The sequence below is a fragment of the Chlamydotis macqueenii genome, chromosome 26, assembly GCF_036417535.1.
Source record: "Chlamydotis macqueenii isolate bChlMac1 chromosome 26, bChlMac1.mat, whole genome shotgun sequence".
In the NCBI taxonomy this organism is placed as follows: domain Eukaryota; kingdom Metazoa; phylum Chordata; class Aves; order Otidiformes; family Otididae; genus Chlamydotis; species Chlamydotis macqueenii.
This window is the reverse complement of record NC_141581.1, coordinates 3,384,690-3,408,269: the sequence shown is the minus strand read 5'-3', so window position 1 is coordinate 3,408,269 and position 23,580 is coordinate 3,384,690. Positions and strand designations below refer to the sequence as shown.

The window sequence follows — 23,580 nt, the reverse complement described above, 5'->3', positions numbered from 1 at the left end:
GCCTGTCTCCATTTTTTTTTTTTTTTTCTTTTGACAAAGAAGTTCCTTGTGAATTTGTGTTTTCATGAGAGATCAGTTGGCAGCCTGACAGTCCTGTCTTAACAGCACTATACAGGCTTACGCTGTGCCTCAGTGGACTGTTAAACTGCTAGCAGTGGAATTAAGTCAGCAATTCTTTGTGCCCTCTCAACTCTCACCCTCTTCCTGAGAGAACCGGCTGTGCTGTGAGGGGTCTGGGGTGGCAGTCGCATTTGCGAAAGCAAATAGAGGCTGCGGAGCCATGAGAGCTGTTGCTGGCTCTGACCTGGATTGGATTTGATGCGGTGAAGGGCTCTTGCACCAAGTCTCCACAACCTGCTGGCGTGGCTGTCGTCAGAGCTGCAGGCGGGTCACCGGGTCGTTTGCATGATGGTGGCAGTGATGGGCTTCAGTTGAATGCTGCTCGTCATCTGACCTGGAGGCTTCAAGACGCTGTGAAAAATCCGTTCATACAAGCTACGAGGAGCACAGGTATCTGATGGATTTGTGCCCCTCCTCTCTTTTTTCCCCTCTTCTGAAATCCAGAGGTAACCTTGCGGTGATGTGATCTAGTGATCGCTCAGAGGTCACGTTCCTCATTTCCGCCCTGCTGCGGTGAGCGTGCTCTGAGTACCACTGATGGATGATCTCGTTACTGCGTACCCTCTCTTTTGGGAGTTCTCTCTGTTACTGCCGAGAGCAGCATAAAACGGGTAGGACAGGGGTTCACGAGCCTCTTACTGTGTAGATGAGCGTCTGTAACTTTGACCTGAGTCTTCTAGAATATCACTTCAGTGTTTGTCCCATTGAAACGCAGGGTTAAGCCCATGGGGAATGAACTGTCCTAACATGGTAAATGAGCGCTGTGTGGTGAAACGGGTCATGGAGGGTGACAGCGTGCTGCGTGTCGCCCGTCCTTCATCTGGGAGTCTGAGGCAAGCTGCTGTGTTAAAATCAAATCGTACCCGAGGAGCCTTTTCCCAGGGTTTGGATACTGCTGGGTCTGCATCTGTGTGTGTTGGTCCTCTCGTTAATTGCTGTTAATAGGGCTTAACTCTTCAGGAGCAGATAGTGTGCTGCTGCAAGTTGAAAAGACAGTTTGCAGGAGCAGACGTGGTGTTTCTCGATGCAACTTGAAATTCGGGACGTGCTGGGATGTATCAGCGTGGGCTGGAGGCCACTAGGTTGCTCTTGGAAGGACTTCGATCAATTCCGCGGTTTTTTTTTTGTGGCTTATCTGGATCGTGCCTATTCTGCTCCTCTGCTCCTCGCTCGGTTATTTTCACGAGCACAGAGTGCGTGGCACTTCCCTGTCAGAGTGGGAGCTGCGTTCCTTTTGCAGAGGTGTAACTGCTCTGCCCTCGCTGTGGTGCGACCACTTTGACTCTTCGTTGAGGTTTGGTTTGGAACCTATTGCCATCTGAAATAAACAGTGGAAAGCAATATAATGCAAAACCGTGGCACTTCAGTGACAGGCAGAACGGGAGGAGACCTGAAGTCGCTGCTCTGCTGCCTTTCAAGCTCTTGGATGAAAGGTTTTGGAGATGGTACCGTCTGCGCAGAACCAGCTCTTCCAGGTTAGCGTAGGCCTAACTGAAACTCTTGAAACTCATCTCTGCGACCTGTGCCGAGAGATGAGCTGGCACGCGTCTGCCGCACCCCAGCTCGGCACTGGCTGAGGCGGCGAGCAGGCGCGGTTGGAGGCTGGTGGAGAGCGATGTCCTTGGGATGGAGGAGGCACCTTGTGTAACAGTCAAGTGCTACTGCGGGCTAGCTTTGTCACCCGCCCAGCTCTCCAGCCGTGCCTGCAACGTCTGTCCTCGGTTCAAACCTCTTCTTGCAGTCTGAGCTGGAAAAGCTGCCTGGCTCCTGCAGGAAGGCAGCGGAAGATGAAGGTCCATGGCTGGAAGATGAAGGCTGCTGCCTCGGGTGTTGGCCTGAGCAGGGCTTGCGTCATGGATGCCTGGAGCCCGTCTGGTGTGGCTGCAGCACTGCGTAGTCGCTGAAGGCGACCCTGGGGTCCGTCATCCCACCCTGGGGTCCGTCATCCCACCCTGGGCCGGCGGGAAGGAGCAGCTTCGCCACGCCATCCACCGGAACACGGGCAGCCCTTCCCCTCCGAAACCAGGGCAGGGGGCTGCTGCTGTGCCTCGAGCTCCTGCACGCCGCCCCTCGCTTTGGGCCTCCTCTGCCCTGCGTGAGGAGCAGCAGCAGCTTTGGTGGGGAAGAGGAGGGTCTGTCCCTCCGGCAGGATTTTCTGTACCAGCGCCAACCCGCGGCCCCTTTAAGGGAAGTGGGGGGGGGGGGGGGGGGGGGAAGTGAGGGCGGAAGCGCTGCCAGACGCTACAGGGGGCGTGGCTTCGCGCTGTCGCGAGATCCGCCGCTTCCGGCCCGAGCGCGGCCCTTTCCGTGGCGGCCCGGCCAAGATGGTGGGTGCGCGCGCGGGGCTTGCCGGCGGCTCCAATCCGGCTCCATCCTTCGCGGGGGCGGCTCCCTGGGGCTGGGGGCTCCGTTGGCTCCGAGAGCGGCGCGGCCTCTTCCCTGGGGAGCGGGGGGGCGGGCGGGGGGGACCCCCGGGCCGGAGCGGGGCTCAGCGCGGCGGGAGCCCGGTTCCCCGCGGCTGGGCCTGGCGGGCGCTGAGGGGCGGGGGAGGGGCTGGCGGGGCGGCCCGCGGAGCTGGGTGTGCGGGGGTCGCGGGGAGGTGAACGCGAGTCCGGGCGGCCCCGACACCCCCTTCCTCCCCGGCTGCAGGCGGAGGTGGAGCAGAAGAAGAAGCGAACCTTCCGGAAGTTCACCTACAGGGGGGTGGACCTGGACCAGCTCCTCGACATGTCCTAGTAAGAGCAGAGCCCTTTGCTCGGGCTGCCTTCTCGCAGCTGCCGTGCCCCGTGTTTGGGGGGGGGGGCCTGCCGTTTCCCGTCTGGGGCTGTTTGGGGTCCCTGGGGAGCTCCCCGCGGGCTGCGCTCCGGGCTCAGTCTCTCCGTCCTTTTTTTTTTTTTTTTTTTTTTTCAAGCGAGCAGCTGATGCAGCTGTACAGCGCCCGACAGCGCCGGCGCCTCAACCGGGGGCTGCGTCGCAAGCAGCACTCCCTGCTCAAACGCCTGCGCAAGGCCAAGAAGGAAGCGCCGCCCATGGAGAAGCCAGAGGTGGTGAAGACCCACTTACGGGACATGATCATCCTCCCCGAGATGGTGGGCAGCATGGTGGGCGTCTACAACGGCAAAACCTTCAACCAGGTGGAGATCAAGGTGAGGCATCACAGCAGCATCCCGAGAGCTTGGTCCTGAGCCGAGCCGAGCGCTCTGCGTGCGGCTGCGTTAATTTTTTAACGCTTTGTTTAACCCTGCTGCTGCCCTGTGTCTGAGGGGGAGGTCAAGGCTCCTGCTTGGAGCAAAGCTGTGCTGGAGGGACACCCAAAAGTGTCTGTGCTGAGGGTGGGCTGCTCGCAGAGGGAACTGGGGGCTTCAGCGTGGACTTGGAAGTGATGAAATTACGTGGCTGTGGTGCGCGTGTGTGTGCTGCCGCCTCAGGAGGGCTGGGGATGGGCGCTGGCTGCGCTCGGCGCTGCCTGCGCTCAGCTCTGCCTCACCAGGGCGGGTTTCGGATGAAACGGATCCGCGAAGAGTGGAATAACCGGGTGGGGTGGTGTGATCTGATGCTGCTGATGGGATTGAATGGCGTTTTCTGCTCGTACCTGCCATTAAATCCAGCCTGCGCGCGCACCGAAAAGCCTCCGAGGCCGTTGTGCCCCCTCTCCCGGGAGGCGCGGGGCTGAGGGAGCCCTCGTCCCGCTGAACCCCTCTGGCTCCACGCGAAGCCAGCAGCGCCTGTTGTCCACAGGCCCTGGCCGCAGCAGCGGTGTCTGTTCCACGCTCGGCTTTTCCGGAACAACCAGAAAAAAAATCCCACAAACCCAAGTGTGGGGGTTGTGGCTGTCCCCGGGCTGGGTTGCTGCCTCTAATGCCCATTTCTCCTTTCTCTTCCAGCCCGAAATGATCGGTCACTACCTGGGGGAGTTCTCCATCACGTACAAGCCAGTGAAGCACGGCCGGCCCGGTATCGGTGCCACCCACTCCTCCCGGTTCATTCCTCTGAAGTAACGCAGTGCTGCGGGGAGCCTTTTCCACGTGTAAATAAAGAGATTTCTCCCAGCGCTTTTTCTCCCTTGCGGCTCCTCAGGCTGCGGGCTCTCGTCCGGGCACCGGGCGGGCTGGGCACAGGGAGCAAAACACTTCGGTTTTAATCGTGATTTGATGTTTTCCTGAAGGTTTTCCCTTTTTTTGGCGCTGTGGTCAACACCCACAGCAAACACCTCTTCTCAGGTGGGTTTAGTGGATGAATTAAATTCCTCGGGCTTCGCTGGGAAGTGGTTAATGACACTTCCCTCTGTTTCGCTGCATTTTCGCTGCTTTGAGCGATGTTTGCGCTGCCCTGGGAGCGTGGCGAAGCCTGCACCTGCACCATGAGGTTAAACGGCGGGGGTGAAGCAAATCAAGGGGCGAGTGGGTTCGCAGGGCTTCGGAACCAGTCCCTCTCCTGGGGGCAGCTGCCAGGGATGCATTGCAGGACGCAGAGACCCCAAACAATGATTTTTCTCATCTTAAATTTGGGATTCCCAAGGCTTTGGGAGGGGTGCGCACTCTGTGGCAGTGGTTTTGGGGGTGGTGGGTTTCCTTGGGCTCAGCCTGGCGTCACGTGCTGAGCCGCTGTGGCGGTGAGGAGCCCCGGCACCTCGAAGCCGTTCCCTGAGGGACCGCTTGTGACCGTCCTGCTGCTCCTGCGCCCTTGTCCTCCCTGCCGCCACCCTGGCAGCCATGTCGACACCCTCACCCTGCTCTGGCGCGTCTGCGGCGTCACGGTGATGGCTGTTGGCACAAGCTGTGCGGGGAAAACCTCGTGACCTTCAGGCGGGCAGTGACGCGGGCTCACAGCCTCCCGCTGCCGGCAACGGTGACGAGGGCTCTCGCCCTGGTTTTACAGGGTTGGAGCAGCCACACCTGTGCCGCGCAGGGCCTCTGCGCCTGGGGCCACCCTTGGGGGACAATGGGAGCCGTGCCTGGGGGCTCCGGGACGCGCCAGGCTCCCGTCCAGCTCGTCCCTGCCGTGACCCTGAGCGTGTTTTGGGGTCTCTCAGGGCCTGGCACCAGCCCTTGGGGTTTTTAAACCCACCCCGCCCCTTGCCCTTGCCCTGGCCATGCTGTGGGGTAGCCGGCCCCATTTTGGGAAGGTCTCCCATCACCGGGCTGGGGGTCTGTTTGTTTTGAGCAACATGACCTTGACCTTGACCACCCTGCTACTCCTGTCACCAGCGGTGGGGGGACAGGGCTGGGGTCTCTCTGCATGGGACAGGGGCTTGTGTGTGCCCCCAGCCAGCACCAGCACCTGCCCCCAGCGAGGGGAGAGGGTGATGGTGACCCCGGCGTGCGCGGTGCCGTGCGGGGCAGAGGCACAGGACCAGGCCCGGCCTGGATGTGACACCAGACTGTGCCCATTCGGGCCCTGCCCGCTGCTCGGGGCTGGGGGGGCTCGGCCGGGGGTCCTGCTCCTCCCCAGGTGCCGCGGGGCTCAGCCCGGGCAGGATGCGGCCACCCCCGGGCTGAGGGGGGGGAGAGCCCCCGCTGGGGGGGTGGGGGCAGCAGGTTGTGCCTCAGAGGGGGGGCAATGGGGCAAATCCCAGCGATTTGGGGGGGGGGGGGGGTTGTGGAGACCTCCACGAGCAGCGGGGGGACCCCTTCTCCCCACAAACATGGGGGGGGGCGCGGGGGACAGCCCCCCCCGGTTTCCGCCCTGCGACGGCCGCGGCGCGGCTGGAAAATCCCGGCGCGGGGAGGGGGGGCGCGGGGGGCGGGATTGGGATCGGGATGCGGCTGCTCGGGGCCGCGCCGGTTCCTGGCCCAGCTCCGCCGCCGCCGCCGCCGCCGGGGATGAGGTACGGCCGCCCCCGCCCCGCCGGGATGCCAGGGGACCTCCGGTCCCCCTCGACCCCCCCTCCCCCCCCCCGCCCCGGGGTCCCGGCGGCTCCGGCGGGGATGGGGAGGGGTCCAGAGAGGCTGCGCCGCTTGGCCGGGGGGGATCGGGGTGCAGTGCCGGGTTGCAGGTGAGGCTGGATGTGGGCGGGGGGGCCCCACTCTGCGCCCCCCCCCCCGGTGAGGGTCCCCCCGGCCCCGGCTGCGCTGAGTCTGGCGTCGCGCGGCGGGCGCGGCTCCGATCCGGGAATCGAGGGGGAGGGGGCTCGGCCATGAGGGTTTGGGGGGATCAGGGGTTCAGAGGGGGTCGGGCAGCATTCAGCCCCCCCCATCCCGCATCCCCGGCGCGGGGACAAAGGGTGGACAATGCAGGGGCTCAGCCGGGAGACCCTGGGTGGGGGGACAGCACCGACCATCCCCATCCCCATCCTCATCACCATCTCATCCCCGTCTCCATCCTCATCGCATCCCCATCCTCGTCCTTATCCCATCCCCATCCTCATCCCCATCCCAATCCTCATCCCATCCCCATCCCCAACCCATCCCGCGGGCAGGGTGATGGGGGGCAGCGAAGCCCATGGCTTGCGGGGGGGGGGGGGGGGCGTTCCCTGGGCCGCCCTGCCTGTGCCCCAGGACGTGGGGCAGGGAGGGGTGGCCCTGGGCGGGGAGGGGTCCCTGCATGGGGCTCCCTGTGCTGGGGACACGGGGGACCCCAGCGCTCGCCCCACGGGGGCTCTGCCACGGCTCCACATCAGTCCAAAGGCTGTGGCAGGCGTGTGCGGGCAGCATACGTGCGTGTATGCATGTGTGTGCACACGTGTGTGAGAGCGGCCGCTGTGCGGGGGCGTGGGAGTGCAGTGGGTGCTGCAGGGGGTCAGGTCCTGTGTGTGCCCCCATCTATGCGCCCGTGCAGAGGGGCTGTGTGCGCGGGGCAGACCTTGGGCTCCCTGGGGTGGATTTGCTGTAGTCGGGGGGGTCCCAGGGGCCACCACGCATGACCAGGTCGATCAGCGGGAGCGGGTGACAACACGCTGTTTGTTTAACGCCCCTGGGGGGCCGTGGGAGCCGCAGCCGGTCTAGGGGGCTCAGCTGCAGCTTCTGGCGGAGGCGGCCGCGCTTGGCTGATGCTGCGGCGTTGGGGTGGGCTGTGGTCCCTGTCCCCAGCCTCGTCTGGAGAGGGGCGTGGGGCGCAAGGGCTACCCAGCTCCCCCAACCCTGCCCTGCTCTGCCTAGGCCCAGGTAGCGTGGTGAGCGGCGGGTGCAGAGCGCGGTGGGCAGCGTGGTGAGCGGCGGGCGCAGAGCGCGGTGGGTGCGGTGGGCAGCGTGGTGAGCGGCGGGTGCAGAGCGTGGTGGGCAGCGTGGTGAGCAGCGGGCGCAGAGCGCGGTGGGTGCGGTGGGCAGCGTGGTGCAAAAGGCTGACGCGGTGGGTTGGATGGTGCAGGGGCGGCCGGGGCAGCGTGGGCGGTGGGCGCTGTGGGCAGCGCAGAGGGGCAGTGTGGGGCGCGGTGGGCAGCGTAGATGCTGCTTCTCCACCACATCTGCCCCACTGGGACTTTGCCGTCCGGATCCTTGGCCTTGGCCGACCCAGGGGTACGAAGCAGGGGTCCCCGGGGCCCTGAACCATCGCAGCCTCCCCGCGGGCTGCACCCACGGCCACCCACCGCCCTGCCTGGCGCCCGTGGAGGGGACACCAGGTCCCGTGGGACAGTGACGGTCACGGGGCCGGAGCGTGGGCTGCGGGAGCAGAAGCTGCAGGCCCGGCCCCCCCGTTACCGCAGCCTTGGCCCCCCCTTTCCCGGTTCTGTCTAGACACTTGTCAAATGCGCTCGCCCCTCCCCTCAGGCTGCAGATCCCCATCCGCTGCGCTCGGCCATCCCTGCCAGGGGACCCGGGGCGGGGGGGGGGGCAGAGCTCAGACCACCCTTACCCCCTATCAACCCCCATCCCTCCACATCAACTCCCAGCCCTCCTTAGCCACCACCCCCCTCTGGCAGGGAAAGAGCTGGGGAGAGGCTGGTGGGGGGACGGGGGGGCTGGCAGTGTGGGGTGCCCCAGCCCTGCGCTGACAGCCCCCCCCCAAAGCTTGGAGTGGGGCGGGGGCAGGGGTCCCACAGACCAGCCACCGCCCCACTGAGAGGCTGCGGCAGCCTCCAAGCTGTACCAGCCACTGTCTGCCCCAGCAGCACCCCACCCCCCCCTTGCAAATCAGAGGCATCGCTGCAGAGCTGTGGGGATGGGGAGGCCTGGGTTGGGGCGGGGGGGGAAACGACATACATCACCGTGCCTCACTTTCCACCCCCATACAGTGGGGCGGGGGCCGTGTCCTGCCCGGGGTGTCCAGCGCCGTATGTCCCAGTCTGTCCTGCCCCGCCGCAGGATGACACAGCAGCGTGGGGAGGGCGGCCAGAACACCCCGGCATCATGGGGCAGGGCGGCACCCCGAGAGCAACCCCGGGGAGGGGGCTCAAGCAGCATCCACTGCCCCCAGCCAAGCGGGGCTGAGGCAGGAGGGAGCCCTGACTGTTTGGTGGGTGCTGAGAGGTTTGGGGTGCCGGGGGTCGGGGGGTTGTGCTGTCCTGCAGGCACAGGACCCCTCAGCTTTTGTCCGAAGCCCGCTGTGCCGAACCCCTTTGGGTCTGGGGGGGGGCTTGAGAAGGGCCAGGACCTACCTGTGCTGCCCCAACCGCTGTCACCATAGCAACGAGAGGCCCTGCTCAGCCGCATCCTTCATCCTGCATCTCTCGCTCATCCTCCTCCCTCCCGCATCCCTCATTGTCTGTCCTGCAGCCCCTGTTCTGCTCCTGCATCCCTCATGCCCCATCCCACCCCTTGCTCCCCCACCCCACACTCCTCCCCGGGGGTTATTTCCCTCCTGGGGAAGGGTATTTACCAGCTGGGTGGTGCGAGGCGGGGCGGATTTGCACCAGGGTGTCTTTGTCTCCCTTCAGAAGCACGGCTGGCACGCATGCAGGGTGGGCAGAGCTGGGTGGCGGGGATGGGGGCGGGCAGGGGGCATGCACCCTACAGTGGGACCTAGGTGTGGTGGGGGAGAGGGTCCCCTGGCTGGTGCGGGGGACAGGGCCGAGGGCACAGTTTGGGGTAGGGGCCAGGATGGCTCCTGGGAAGGACGTTGGTGGGGCCTTGGGGAGGGTGCCGGGGTCCCACTGCTGCCCCTGTGCTTGGCTGGGGCAGGTGCCGAGGCCCCCCACAGCGGGGTCCCAGGGCATTCGGGAGCCACTGCAGGGAAGCTTTCGGCAGGCAGGGGCACCGGCAGCACCATCTCTGCCTCTGCCCTGGGAGGCCGCCGTCCCTGAACCCGCTGTGGTGGGGGGATGGGCCCGATCCTGCGCCGCGAGGAATGCATGGGACGAGCCCACGGGCACTCGCTCACACCAAAATGGGGGTGCAGAGGGGTCGGGGGGGGGTCCCCCAGCCCCCCCTCCCCAGCTGTTCACCCCATCTGTGCACACCCCAGCAGTGCACACATGTGGCACTGACAAAGGCAGCGTGGGGCCGTCATGCTCTCAGCCACCAGCCTGACTCGCTGGGGTAGTGACAAGGGGGTCCCCGTTCCCGTTCCCCCCGTGTCCGCGTGTGCCGGCGCCATGTCCGACTCCCCCGGCAGGTGCGATGGGTGGCTGTGGGCGCTGTGGAAAGGAGGAGGTTTGGGGGCGGGGGGGCCGGGCCTGGCTGGGGGGCACCGGGGGGGCTGCAGGGGCTGGGGACGCAGAGCGGGACTGGGGGCTCTGTGGGGGGAGGGCCGGGGCTGGCCCTGCTGCAGGAGAGAGTGAAGCGAGAGATGGTTCAGAGAAGGAGAAGACAAAAGCGAGACAAAGGGGGAAGGGAGCGGAGGGCTGAGCTGCTGCGGAGGATGGAAATCAGGCAGGGGCTGGCGGGGGGCTGGGGGGCTGGGCCGGCCTGCTTTGGGGGGCACCAGCTCTCGCCGGAGCAGCCTGCTGCGATTGTGACCGGGTGCTGGGGGTGAGGCGGGGGAGCAGCGAGGGTGCTGTGGGGCTGCAGGGAGCACCTCGGGTGCTGCCCGCCTGCCCCCCCCCCCACCCCGCAGGCACTGCAGGCGGTGAAGATGTCTGGCTCCGTTGCCTCGTACGACCAGCTGGTGCGGCAGGTGGAGGCGCTGAGGAAGGAGAACAGCCATCTCCGGCGGGAGCTGGAGGACAACTCCAACCACCTCTCCAAGCTGGAGAATGAGACCTCGGACATGAAGGTGAGGACAAGCCCAGTTGTGGGGGGGGGACACACACAGACCCCGCACTGGGGCTACGGGAAGGCCACAGAAGGGTTTCCCTCCGTGCCCCCCACCCAACAACTCCATCCCCGGTTTAGGAGGTCCTGAAGCATCTCCAGGGCAAGCTGGAGCAGGAGGCACAGGTGATGGTGTCCTCGGGGCAGACGGAGGTCCTGGACCAGCTGAAAGGTGGGTGTCCGGGCAGGGTGCTGGGTGCGGGGGACCCCGCCGAGCCCACCTTCAAGCCACTGTCCCCATCCCCAGCCCTGCAGATGGACATCACCAGCCTCTACAACCTCAAGTTCCCGTCGGAGGGGGCCGGAGCCGGGCGCAGCGTCGAGGACAGCTCGCTGCCCCCCGTGTCCCAGCGGGATGGAGCCGGGGACCTGGGCAGAGCCACCCTCCGGCTGCTGGAGGAGCTCGACCGGGAGAGGTGACAGCTGGAAGGGGGATGCAGGGGGACGCAGGGTTCTGGGGGCCACGCTGACAGGGGTCCCCCCCCATCTCCGCAGGTGCTTTCTGCTGGGGGAGATTGAGAAGGAGGAGAAGGAGAAGGTGTGGTACTATGCCCAGCTGCAGAGCCTGGCCACACGCCTGGACGAGTTGCCTCACGTCGAGACGGTGAGCAGGGGCACCCGGCACCTGCCCTGGCCCCGGGGCACAGGCGGGACCCTGCCCCCCCCCACCTCATGCCATCCCCTTGCTCTTTCCGCCCCCCAGTTCTCCATGCAGATGGATCTCATCCGGCAGCAGCTGGAGTTCGAGGCCCAGCACATCCGCTCGCTGATGGAGGAGCGCTTCGGGACAGCGGACGAGATGGTGCAGCGGGCACAGGTCAGGGCGGGTGGGAGCCCTCCCTTCCCCTCCTTGCTGCCCCCGTCCTGGCGATCCCGCTGTCTTCCCATCCCCATCCTGCCATCTTCACCGTCTCACCCACCTCCGTGTGCCCTCGCACCCAGCGCCACACATCCGCGCACTCAACCCCGTGCACAGGGCTCTGCGCACCCGTGCAGCCAGGTCTGCGCACTTGCAGCAGTTCTTTTCACCTTTGAATGCAGCTCCATGCACCCTCACACACCCAGCTCCGTGCACCCTCACGCCCAGCTCTATGCACCTCACACAGTTCTGTGCCCCCTCACGCGCGGCTCTGAAGGTCTGGGGGTCCCCCAGCCCTCGCTGATGCCCACTCTGCCTACGCAGATCCGGGCATCCCGGCTGGAGCAGATTGACAAAGAGCTGATGGAGGCGCAGGACAAGGTGCAGCAGCCGGAGCCACAGGTAGCGGGAATGGGGCCGAGCCTGGTCGGGACCAGGGTCCGGCATTGGGGGCTCTCCCTGGACGCCGGTGGGGCGACGGAGCCTGGGGAGGGTGGAGGAGGGGGCCAGGCGCAGCCTCCCCGCCATGGTCCCCATCGTGTCCCCATCGCCGGCCAGCACAGCACAGCCAGGGCTTTGTGTGGCTCGGTCACCGTGAAATGGGCAGTTGCCATGGAGACGAGAAGTAGGCCATGGCACGCGGCGGGCGGGCAGCCACGAAGGCTCCCGCAGCATCTGCTGGCCCTGGAGCTGCCGGGACAGGCGCCCCGCCATCGCCCACAGCCCCGCCATCGCCCACGGCCGCTCTGTAGTCCCACAGCTGCTCCATCGCCCATGGCCCCGCCATCACCACCGCCCCTCTGTAATCCCATGGCTGCTCCATCATCCCCAGCCCTTCCATTCCTTCTGGCCTCTCCGTCACCCCCAGGCCCTCCATCACACCCAGCCCCTCCATCATCTCTGCCCCCTCCATCACCCCCAGCCCCTCCATCGCCCTGGCCAGCCTCACATCCCTCACGGCCCCTCCATCGCCACCCCACGCACATCGCACCGCGAGCCCCACTTGCCTCGCCCACGCTCTTCCTTCCCCCAGCCTGCTGCTGTGGCAGCCCCCACCCTCCCACCCTGATCAGCCCCAATTCTGGCTTAAAATACAACTCTGGCACTGACGAAAACACCGATTCTGGAGAAGAGGAGGCTTCAGGGAGACCTTATAGCGGCCTTCCTGTACCTAAAGGGGCTGCAGGAAAGGTGGGGAGAAACTCTTCAGCAGGGCCTGTTATGACAGGACGAGGGACAATGGTTTTAAAATAGAGGGAGGGAGATTCAGATTAGATATTAGGAAAAAATTTTTTACCCTAAGGGCAGTGGAACACTGGCCCAGGTTGCCCAGAGAGGTGGTGGATGCCCCATCCCTGGAAACGTTCCAGGCCAGGTTGGCCGGGGCTCTGAGCAACCTGATCTGGTTGGAGATGTCCCTGCTCCTGGCAGGGGGGTTGGGCTGGGTGGGCTTTAATGGTCCCTTCCCACCCAAACCCTTCTGTGATTCTATGATTTCACTGACTGGGGAATGCTGCCCAGTTTAATAGCACCAGTGGGTTCCTGGGAAGGGGCTGGGCAGAGGCGGGTGAGGGCAGCGCATTGCAGCCCACCTGCCTCTGTCCCTTCATCTGCAGCTCTGCGGGAAGGGGCCAGGCACAGAGGGGGATGGCAGCCTGGACCTCCCGACCCACCCCGAGGAGGGGGGCAGCAGCCTGGGCAGCAGCAAGGTGAGAGGCAGCCGCACTGGGGTGGGCTGCACGGGGCTGGGAGGGGGAGGGTGGCCGTGCATAACCCCGAGTCCCCTCCCACAGGTGGAGGTGGTCTTCTGGCTCCTGTCCATGCTGGCCACGCGGGACAAGGAGGACATGTCCCGCACGCTGCTGGCCATGTCCAGCTCGCAGGAGAGCTGCCTGGCCATGCGCAAGTCAGGCTGCCTGCCCCTGCTCATCCAAATCCTGCACGATTCGGATGGCGAGCCAGGACCTCCTGAGAGCCCCGCCGGCGCCAAGGATGCCCGCATGCGTGCCAACGCCGCCCTCCACAACATCGTCTTCTCCCAGCCTGACAAGGGCCAGGCCAAGAAGGAGATGCGGGTGCTGCACGTGCTGGAGCAGATCCGCTCCTACTCGGAGACCTGCTGGGACTGGCTGCAGATGCAGAGCAGGGACGGGGGCAGAGGCACTGCCGGCGGCGCGGGTACGGTGCTGGACGAGCAGGGGTCCCAGTGTCGTATACACGCGTGCGTGGCACACACGGCTGTGAGCATCTGCGCGTGGGGACCGTGGGTGCCGGACACCGGGGCTGACCCCCCCACCCCTCCCCACAGCGCCGGTGCCCATCGAGCCCCAGATCTGCCAGGCCACCTGCGCCATCATGAAGCTCTCCTTCGACGAGGAGTACCGGCGGGCCATGAACGAGCTGGGTGAGCGCGGGGTGGGGGGCTTCATCTCTGCCCACTCTCCTCCCTGGAGGGGGTCCCTTGCCCGAGTCACCCCCTCTCCCGTCCTGCAGGCGGGCTGCAGGCGGTGGCCGAGCTGCTGCAGGTGGACTACGAGATGCACAAGATGACGAGCGACCCTCTCAACCTGGCTCTGCGGCGCTACGCGGGGATGGCCCTCACCAACCTCACCTTTGGAGATGTGGTCAACAAGGTTGGGGGTTGCGGGGTGGGGAAGGGGGCTGGGGGGGGGGCGGGGGGGGGCTGCAGCGTCGCCCTCACCATCCTCATCCTCCCTGCAGGCGACCCTGTGCTCCCGCCGGGGCTGCATGGAGGCCATCGTGGCTCAGCTGGGCTCTGACAGCGAGGAGCTGCACCAGGTGGGTGCTGGCGGCGGCGTGGGGGGCTCCCCTAGGGAGGGGCTCGGGCAGGGCGACAGGGGTCCCTGCGTCCACCCACCCCACTCTGCCTTGCCAGGTGGTCTCCAGCATCCTGAGGAACCTCTCTTGGCGAGCCGACATCAATAGCAAGAAGGTGCTGCGGGAGGTGGGCAGTGTGACCGGGCTGACGCGGTGCGCGCTGCACGCCGGCAAGGTGAGCTCTGGGGCAGGTGAGAGCGGGTGCCAAGGCGGCCGGACGGGATCTGACGGGGAAGTGTGTGTTTGTGTCCCCACCCTGGAACAGGAGTCCACACTGAAGAGTGTCCTGAGCGCACTGTGGAACCTGTCAGCGCACAGCACGGAGAACAAAGCCGCCATTTGTGGGGTGGAGGGAGCCCTGGGCTTCCTGGTGAGCACCCTCACCTACAAGTGCCAGAGCAACTCACTGGCCATCATCGAGAGTGGTGGCGGCATCCTCAGGAACGTCTCCAGCCTCATCGCCACGCGGGAGGACTACAGGTGAGGGTCGCCACAGGGTGGGGACGGCAGTGGGGAAGGGGATCGGGGACCCTCCTGATGGCCAGGGTCCCCTCTGTCCCGTAGGCAGGTGCTCCGGGACCACAACTGCCTGCAGACGCTGCTGCAGCACCTGCGCTCGCACAGCCTCACCATCGTCAGCAACGCCTGCGGCACCCTCTGGAACCTGTCGGCCCGCAGCCCCCGCGACCAGGAGCTGCTCTGGGACCTGGGGGCCGTCAGCATGCTGCGCAACCTCATCCACTCCAAGCACAAGATGATCGCCATGGGCAGTGCAGCCGCTCTCCGCAACCTCCTCACCAACCGGCCCCCCAAGTACAAAGATGCTGCTGTCATCTCTCCGGGCTCCTGCATGCCCTCGCTCTATATGCGCAAGCAGAAGGCGCTGGAGGCCGAGCTGGATGCCAAGCACTTGGCCGAGACCTTCGACACCATGGAGAAGCAGAGCCTGAAGAACCAGAGCGCGAAGAAGCCAACGCGGCACATGGAGAGCCTGGTGAAGGACTACGCCTCCGACTCCGGCTGCTTCGACGATGATGAGGTGCCCAACGTCTCCACCGGCATGGAGACAGCCAGCGCCTCTGTCCTCTCCATGTTCCTCAACTCCTCCTTCCTCCAGGGGCAGGCGCTGCCCCGGACGCTGGTGCAGAGGCGATGCCCGGAGCCGGAGAAGGACGGCAGCAGCAAGCCAGCCGAGCCCAAGAAGCTGCTACTGCCAGAGGATGACGTCTCGTTGGCTGCCGAGAAGTTGGCCAACAAGATCTCCAGCACAGTGGCCAAAATTGACAAGCTGGTGGAGGACATCTCCACCATGCACACATCCTCGGATGACAGCTTCAGCCTCAGCTCAGAGGACCACTGCCTGGACTGGCAGTACGGCTCCGAGGAGGTGCATGAGGCGCGCGCCCAGTCCTGCTCGCCGTGCCGCCTCTCAGACGCTGGCAGCTTTGCCAAGCGGGAGAGCCTGAGCCGGGCGCACACGTTGCTGCGGCTGAAGACCGCCTACACCAGCCTGTCCAATGACAGCCTCAACAGTGGCAGCACCAGTGATGGCTACTGCACCAAGGAGCACATGAAGCCCTGCACCAGGGCCCCCTTCCTCGACTGCAGGGACGAGCTGCAGCGGTACCAGAAGCGGCCAAGCCGGCTCGACCTCAAGAACATCCTGGGCGGCAAGCCTGAGCGGGTCGAACCCCCCGCGCTCAAGGGCAGGGACCCAGCCGAGCCGGACAAGCTGGAGCAGCGAGACCTGCCGGAACGGGCCAAAAAGACAGTGACTTTCCCCAGCCCGAAGGCACTGGAGAAGGAACTTGAGTGGAAGAAGGACGCGAGCAGCAAGCTCTCCCCTGACCCCCAGGTCCACACCATCAAACTCTCCCCGTCCTACCAGCACGTCCCCCTGCTCAAGAACCTGGCCAAGAGTGGCGCGGCTGCCAGCGTTGGCCACCACCCCTCCCTCCTGGGCAGAAAGCAAGCCTGGCTCCCCCCTACACTGCTGCAGACAGCCGAGACCTTGAGCAAGATCCCGGAGAAGCTGCCTGCCCACCCACTGGCCACGGCAGAACAAGAGTCGGTGCAGAAGTACTCAGTGGAGGACACCCCGATCTGCTTCTCCCGGTGCAGCTCCCTCTCCTCTCTCTCCTCGGCAGACAACGTGCTGGACGGGCAGAGCCACAGTGAGAACGACCTGGACAGTGACTCCTCCCTGGAGATCCTGGAGATGGAGGAAGGGGACGGGGAAGGTGAGGATGAGAGGCAGGAGAAGGAGAAAGCGGCGGATCTGGGTGCGGCCATGCCAGTGGGAGTTTCCCAGCCCATCACCATCCCCTTCCCCAAGCGTGACAAGGTCTTTCTGCGGGAGTTGTCGCCATCGCGCCAGGAGGACCTGACGCCCTCAAGCTCCTCGGAGAACTACATCCAGGAGACACCGCTGGTGATGAGCCGCTGCAGCTCCGTCAGCTCCCTGGGCAGCTTCGAGAGCCCCTCCATTGCCAGCTCCATCCAGAGCGACCCTTGCAGCGAGATGATCAGCGGCACCATCAGTCCCAGTGAGCTGCCCGACAGCCCCGGGCAGACCATGCCGCCCAGCCGCAGCAAGACACCCCTCTTTGAGCTGGGCTGCCAACCGGAGAAGGAGACTAGCCAGTTCAACATCCAGTGGGAGAACAATGTCAAGAAGTTCATGGAGATCACTGACTTCAAGGAACGCTTCCAGCTGCCCCAGGACCTGGACTCCATGGTCTACTTCACGGTGGAGAAACCCAATGAGAACTTCTCCTGCGCCTCCAGCTTGAGCGCCCTGCCCCTCCACGAGCACTATATCCAGAAGGATGTGGAGCTCAAGCTGATGCCCACCTTCCCGGAGAAGAACAGCCTGAATTTTGTGGCTCATGAAGAGCGGGAGGAGTGGCGGGAGGAGCGGTACCTGGAGAGTCGGCGGCGAGCCGACCGCCCCGAGCCCCCCGACGATGACGACATCGAGATCCTGAAGGAGTGCATCAACTCTGCCATGCCTTCCCGCTTCCGCAAGGTGAAGACCTCCCTGCTTTCTGGCCAGGTCCTGCACCCCCAGACAAAGAAGCCGGTGCACGTCCCTGTCTACATGCTGGTGCCAGCCCATGCGCATCCCAGCGTCCCCAGGCACCTGCGTGCCACCACCTGTGACCTCTTCAAGGATGATGACTCCTTCACCGACTCAGCGGATGGGACCCCCGTCAACTTCTCCAGTGCCGCCTCGCTGAGCGACGAGACCCTGCGCTACCCGGCCGCCGAGGAGGCTGAGCACCGCCGTGGCCCGGGGACAGGACGGCCAGCAGGGCTCCTGCCCGAGGGGCACCACGAGGTGGGCAGCACTGGCACCATCCCAGCCAGGAGAGCCGCCTCCGGCAGCTCAGCGCCTGCCTGGCTGAGCTCAGCCTGCAAGGGGAAAGTGGGATCGAGTCACGTCCAAGGCAAGGAGGGGAAGCGGGGCAAGCCCACCCTGAAGAGCGGACCCAGCCTGGAGCTGGAGGTGGGGAGGCCCAGTGGTCCCCCTGGGAGGAAGGATACTCCCCGGGAGGACGGGGTGGCCTTCCAGTCGCTGTGCCACACCACGCCGACTGAGGAAGCTGTCTACTGCTTCTACGAGCAGGACTCGGACGAGCTGCACAAGGCGGGCAGGGAGGTGTCCGACAGCAGAGCCCAGCCCGGCCAGGCACCCAGGAGGGAGCGCTGGGGTGGCTCCGTCCCCCGGCAGGAGCCTGAGCCCAGTCCCCGGCTGGCAAAGGCGAAGCTGCAGAACAACCTCATCGTCGATGAGACACCGCCATGCTACTCCCTCAGCTCCTCCATGAGCTCCCTGAGCGATGCCAACCTCTCCGACGGTGAGGAGCGGGGCCAGCCCTGCGGCAAAGCCCCCCGGCCGTGGTTGGCCACAGCGGCAGGGCAGGCACAGGGGGGCTCCCCCAGCCTCAACTCAGAGGATGACTTGCTGCAGAAGTGCATCGGCTCGGCCATGCCCAAGCGCCGGCGGCCCTCAGCTCGCCGGAGGGTGCTGGAGTGCAAGCAGAAGCTGCCGAGCACTGGCGGGAGGGAAAGGAAAGCAGAGGCAAGGCATCGCCCCACCGAGGACGCCAGCTCCGACCAGGGCTCAGACCTGGACAGCGTGGAGTGGCAAGCCATCCAGGAGGGTGCCAACTCCATCGTCACCTGGCTGCACCAGGCTGCTGCCTCCCTCTCGCGGGAGCCTTCCTCTGAGTCCGACTCCATCCTCTCCTTCATGTCAGGGCTCTCGGTCGGGTCCACCCTGCAGCTTTCCCTGGGCAAGCAGGATAAGAGGGCCAGCAGCACGGCTGGCCGGGATGCGGTAAGGAAGGAACACAGCAAGAGCCACCTGGAGAGGAAGGACGTGCCGGGTGCCCGTCCCTCTGGCCATGGAAGCACCAGGGCGGAGCGGAGCCCGGCGCCCACCAAGCCGGTGCCCAACCTGCCCGTGGTCTTCCGTGGCAGGACTGTCATCTACATGCCCAGCCTGGCCAAGGATGCCCCCAGTCCACGGGCCACCCTGAAGAAAAGCCCCATGGCGAAGCCCGAGGCGCCACCGGTCAAGAACCTCTCCCTGAGCCAGCAGCGTTCGCGGAGCCTGCACCGGCTGGGCAAGCCCCCCGAAACCGGGGACCTGGCACTGCCCAAGAGGAGCACGACGCCGCCTGCCCGCATCGGCAAGGGACCCTCATCCTCGGGCTCTTCCCGCACCTCCACCCCCTCCCAGCACGCACCCAAGAAGCTGCCGTCACCCTCCCAGCTCGCCAAGCAGGGTCCCTCAGCTGCAGGCAAGGCGAGCGGCTCGCTCTCCCCACCGGGACCCCCGGCCAGAGCCCCGGCCCCCAAGTCCCCGGCTCCCAAGCAGTCCAAGACGCAGAAGTCACCTGTCCGCATCCCCTTCATGCAGAAGCCCAACAGGAAGGTGCTGCCGGGCCGGGAGCCCATGCCGGTGCTGGAGGAGCAGGCGGCCAGCGGCAAGGCGCGGGGCAGCGGGCCAGGGGGCAGCCGGCTCAACCTGGTGCGGATGTCATCTGCCCGTTCCAGTGGGAGTGACTCGGATCGCTCCGGCTTCCTGCGCCAGCTCACCTTCATCAAGGAATCCTCCAGCCTGCTGCTGCGGCACCGCACCGAGCTCTCTCCAGCGCAGCCAGCAGCCTCGCTGCCTCGCCGTGTGTCCCCACAGCGCAGTCGCGCCACCCTCCCAGCCGTCTTCCTCTGCTCCTCTCGCTGCGAAGAGCTCAAGGCAGCCAAGCCGGTAGCTCCCAACCCACGGCCCCTCGTCCCCAGGGCCCAGCCAGGCGGCAGAGTCCCTGCTGGGGCCAAACCGCCACGGAGAACCAGCTCTGAGAGCCCGTCCCGGCTGCCAGTGAAGACCAGCATCCCTGCGCCCGAGCCCTTCAAGAGGTACTCGTCCTCGCCCAACATCAGCGTGGCGCGGAGGACAGGCAGCCCTTCCTCCGTCCTCTCTGTCCGTTCTGAGGCTTCAGTGCAGCAGCGGCAGACCGAGACAGTACCCGGCGGGCAGCCAGCGAAGCCACCGGTGGTGGTGATGAAGGGTACCTGGCGGAGGATTCGGGACGAAGACATCCCCCATATCCTCAAGAGCACGCTGCCCTCCTCTGCCCTGCCGCTGGCGGGTGACAGCGAAGAGGAGAGACCCGGCACCCCTGGCCCCAGGAAGACCAGCGATGCTGTGGTGCAGACCGAGGACTTCTCCACCACCAAGACTAACTCCAGCACCTCTCCCACGCTGGAGACCCGGGAAGGTCCCCCGCACGCCCACGCTGCCCGCGACGGCGAAGCCCCAGCCCCTGCCAAAGCCGCCCTGCCCATCTTTGGCCACGAGGCACCCACTGGGACCTTCCCGGCCAGCCGGCATGGCTCCCCAAGCAGAGCCGCCCGCGTCACCCCCTTCAACTACGTCCCCAGCCCCATGGCAGTGACGACAGTGGCTGACAAGGCGGTGGAGAAAATCCAAGCTTGAGCAGCTACCGCAGATGAAGCCCTGGCGAGGGTCCTGCTACACCCCCTGCCCCACAGGAGCTGGCCAGGGCTGTGCTGGGGTTTGAAACCACAACATGGGATGACTGGGGACTGCCTTGGCTGGGGTCTCGCTGTACTGGAGCATCACGGTTCCCAGAGCCGGGGGAACTCGCTGGGCACTGGGGCTGATGCCCCAGCCTGGGGCGAGTCTCGGTGGCCATCTCCTCCTGCTGATGGACATCCCAGGACAAGGCAAGGTGGGGCCACATCCCTGTGTCCCCCCCATCCTGCTCACTCGCCTTGGGCTGGGGCTGAACCGGGGGCTGATCCCGCACGCTGTGCCTTGACGCCAGCTCTCCGCCGCATGCTTCAGCTTGGCACCAACGCCCGGCTCTGCCAGCAATCGCAGCTCATTTATTAACAAGGGGAAGGAACACACAACAGGATCAAGGCAGAGAAAGGCTTCGTGGGGGGAGAGCACGTGGCTGTGGGGGGCCGGACCCCCCCCCATTCGCGCTGCTGAAGGCTCCTAATTAAGCTTTGCAGCTGATTGCTCACAGGTAACCCGCAGCCGTGGAGCCTGCAGTGGTTCAAGGCGACGTCGGGTGGAAAAGGCACGGGAGGAGCTGGGCAGGGGCTCACTGGTGGGCGGCCGGGGTCCCAACGGGCTTGTCCTGGGGAGCTGCTCATGTCACGGGGCTGGGGAGCTGCCCTGGGAGGGGACAGGGTGCTGAGCTGGCACCGGGGTGCTCCACCGCCAGGAAAGGGTCTGGGGCCCCTCACCCCCATCTGCAGCCCTCCAGCCTCCCACCCTGGGGTGGAAGAGCCCCGTCCTGGATGGCAGCCAGGATCGCGGCGCATCCCCACATGCTGTGGACACGAGTCCAGCCAGGGCTGAATTACACCCACCAGCATGAGAGCTCCCAGCCCCAAAACACCAGTGATGCTCCCCACTCCTGCTGCCAGCCCAGACCCTGCGCTGAGATCAGGGCGTGCGGGGAGCAGGACAAGCTGTGGGGGGCCCTCCCCATCCAGGTGTTCCCTGACTCCTCGAGTGCCTCCCAGTCCTCCCACTCCACCGCTCACTGCCTGCTTTGGATGGGGTGATTTATGAGTCCCCACGTACCAGCATTGTTGGGGGGGCCGCAGGGACAGACACGGGGGGCTGTGGGGACGTGAGCAGGGGACACAGAGTGTGGGAACATAGCGAGGGGCTGTGGGGACGGCAGTGGGGCCACGGGGGTACGCAGAGAGGGCAGGGAGACACCAGGGCTGTGGGGACATGCATGAGGGCCCCCAGGGACGCATGCAGGGCTCATGGGGACATGCACATCTCGATGCACACTGGGACCTTGGCTCTGGCAGCTGCTGGGAGGCTGTAGCCAGTGGCCAGCACAGCAGGACCCGGGGCCAGGACCAGAGCCCCAGTCCAGCCTGGAGCCACGAAACAAGCACTCACATCTGCCCGAGCGAGAAACAGGGGGGCAAAGTGCTGAGGGGCAGCCCGCATGCACCCTCTCAAGAGCCAAAATCAAGCACCAGACCTGTGCGTGCCAGGACGGCCAGCATCGCCCCACACGCTTGGCTGTGACCCCGGGTTCAAGCCCCACCGCCCAGCCCCGCTCTCGCCTGTCTCTGCTCCTCATGTGCCCATTGGCTTCAGCCCTCTTCTGTGGACGATCCCGCCGGGTTTTGCGGTGCCCTGCTCCCCCCCTTCGCTGTATGTATGTACGAAGGATGTTATTTTACCGAGACTCCGGACAGTATTAAGAATTAAAAGCTAACCTGTGTAAACAGGAAGGGGTGCTCTGTCTGTCCCACGTGTCTGGGCTGGGGCGAGCTGCAGCCCCTTCGCAGCGTTTTCTGGATCCATTTCTTGTGCTTCACGGTCGAGGTGGCGACTGGTGGCTTGAAAATGTCGCTGTGGTACGGGCCATTGAAGGACAGCACGCCAGCCACGCTCACCTGCTTCCCCGCTTTCCCGCACACCAAGGGGCCCCCGGAGTCACCCTGGGTGGAGGTGACAGTGGGGAACAGACCCCGAACAGGGGCCAGGGACCCCCTCCATGGTCAAGGTGGGGCATCTCACCTCTCTGCTCGGGGTAAGCATCTTCCCTAGAGTCCCCCATACCCAGGAATGGCGGTTTCAGAGGGGGACAGAGCTTTGCAGTCGGTTGGTCCCGGTGCAAAGCCCTTTGGCCTGTCCTCCAGCTCCTCACCTTGGAGGGTGTCGAGCCTCTATTGCGTCCTTGGAAGCAGATCATAGTCGGGGAGATGCTACCGTTCCAGAAGCGGCTGTTGTTGCACATCCGTGCGTCCAGCACCTTGACTTCCAGCTCATGCAGCGTGGGCGAGAGCCTGCCGTCCTTGCGGACCCCCCAGCCCGCCAGGCTGCATGCCGCCCCAGCCGCTGGCTCCCGCCCCAGCAGCTTGATGATCTGCCGCGTCCTGCTCAGCGTCACCATTTTCTCCAGCTGCGGGCAGGGGTGGTGGGCAGCATCAGACCCCCGCCACGGCCAGGGGCTGGCAACCCACCGTTGCGGCAGGCAGGCAGCCGAGGGGGAGCACTGAGCCAGTGCAGCACCCGTGGGAGCAGAGAGATGTCACCGAGCTGTGAAAGTGCTCGGAGGTGAGAAGAGGAAGCATCACCCAGGCCCTCACCCCGGCTGCAGGTGTGACTGCACCGGGACGGTGTGAAACCACTGAGCCCCCTCCCCGGCAGCGCTTCCTGGCACTGCTAACAGTCACAGTTCCTCAGCCCCACGGCAAATCTTTCTCACCTGGAGCAGGAGAAGGTCATTTTCCATTGTCCGGGGGTCATAGTTGGGATGGGGACAGGCTGCCCGGATGCAGATCTTTGCGGCCGCTCTGTCCTTCAGGTTGTGCAACCCCACCACGGCCTTCATCCTGCCCAGCAGCACGAGCCGGCATCAGTGGGAGCCCGCTGCCGGCCAGGCAGTGCCGCACTGAGACCCCCGTCCCTGCACCAGGCAGGATGCAACCGCTCCGGACTCACCCTGGACGTAAGCAGTGGGCGGCCGTCAGCACCCACCGTTTCTTCAGCAGCGCTCCCCCACAGATGTGAACCTCCCCCAACTGGAGGGACACCATATAGGGCCTGGAGTGGGGCTTGGCCTCGCGTCCCCCGATGACTGACGGCTGGAGCCAGCCCCGTGCTGCCAGGGAGAGGAGAGTCTGTCCTTGTCCTGCCGTCACCATGTGGCTGCCCGGCTAATACGGAAAGGTTGGAGATCCCCAGCCAGCACCCCCCATCCCCAAGCACCCCCATCCCTACAAATGGGCTGCCGAGATCCTGCTGGCTGCCCCAGCGCTCACCCGGCCTGGCCGCAGCGAGGGTCAGCAGCAGCAGCAGCCCCAGGCTGCCCCTGGCCCCGATCCCTCGCAGGCTGGCAGCGCCCAGTTGCTCCGTGTCCCTCAGCATGGTGGCGGAGAAGGTCCCACGTCACAAGTGAGAGCAGAGCAGGGTGGCAGCGGGGTGCAGACCCCTGCTAAGTAGGGCAGGAAGGGGAAGAGGCACCCACAGGGCAGGGTGAGCGCCTAGGGCGGTGGAAAACCACTCACAGCGACTCTGGTGCACCCCGGGGTTTTACTTTCACCTGCTCGACAAGCAAA

General features: G+C 65.5%; 3 protein-coding genes across 3 annotated transcripts; 2 read left to right on the top strand and 1 right to left on the bottom strand.

Moving 5' to 3' along the window:
• The first annotated feature begins 1,977 nt into the window (after positions 1-1,977).
• Positions 1,978-4,169, top strand: RPS15 (ribosomal protein S15). Its single transcript, XM_086767682.1, has 5 exons — positions 1,978-2,215; positions 2,308-2,447; positions 2,770-2,855; positions 3,032-3,266; positions 4,005-4,169. The coding sequence occupies exons 1-5, from the start codon at positions 1,978-1,980 to the stop codon at positions 4,116-4,118; spliced, it is 813 nt and encodes a 270-aa protein (XP_086623808.1). The 3' UTR covers positions 4,119-4,169.
• A 1,712-nt stretch (positions 4,170-5,881) lies between these two features.
• On the top strand, positions 5,882-21,743 carry APC2 (APC regulator of Wnt signaling pathway 2). The gene is made up of 15 exons (XM_086767085.1): positions 5,882-5,947; positions 10,051-10,209; positions 10,329-10,419; positions 10,495-10,663; positions 10,743-10,851; positions 10,951-11,064; positions 11,431-11,508; positions 12,723-12,815; positions 12,900-13,284; positions 13,415-13,510; positions 13,600-13,739; positions 13,828-13,905; positions 14,003-14,119; positions 14,210-14,424; positions 14,509-21,743. The coding sequence occupies exons 2-15, from the start codon at positions 10,069-10,071 to the stop codon at positions 19,946-19,948; spliced, it is 7,266 nt and encodes a 2,421-aa protein (XP_086623211.1). The 5' UTR covers positions 5,882-5,947; positions 10,051-10,068; the 3' UTR covers positions 19,949-21,743.
• On the bottom strand, positions 20,340-23,525 carry GZMM (granzyme M). The gene is made up of 6 exons (XM_086767082.1): positions 23,284-23,525; positions 22,964-23,123; positions 22,728-22,854; positions 22,167-22,421; positions 21,733-21,957; positions 20,340-20,659 (listed from the first exon to the last, which is right to left on the bottom strand). The coding sequence occupies exons 1-6, from the start codon at positions 23,387-23,389 to the stop codon at positions 20,639-20,641; spliced, it is 894 nt and encodes a 297-aa protein (XP_086623208.1). The 5' UTR covers positions 23,390-23,525; the 3' UTR covers positions 20,340-20,638.
• Positions 23,526-23,580: the final 55 nt, after the last annotated feature.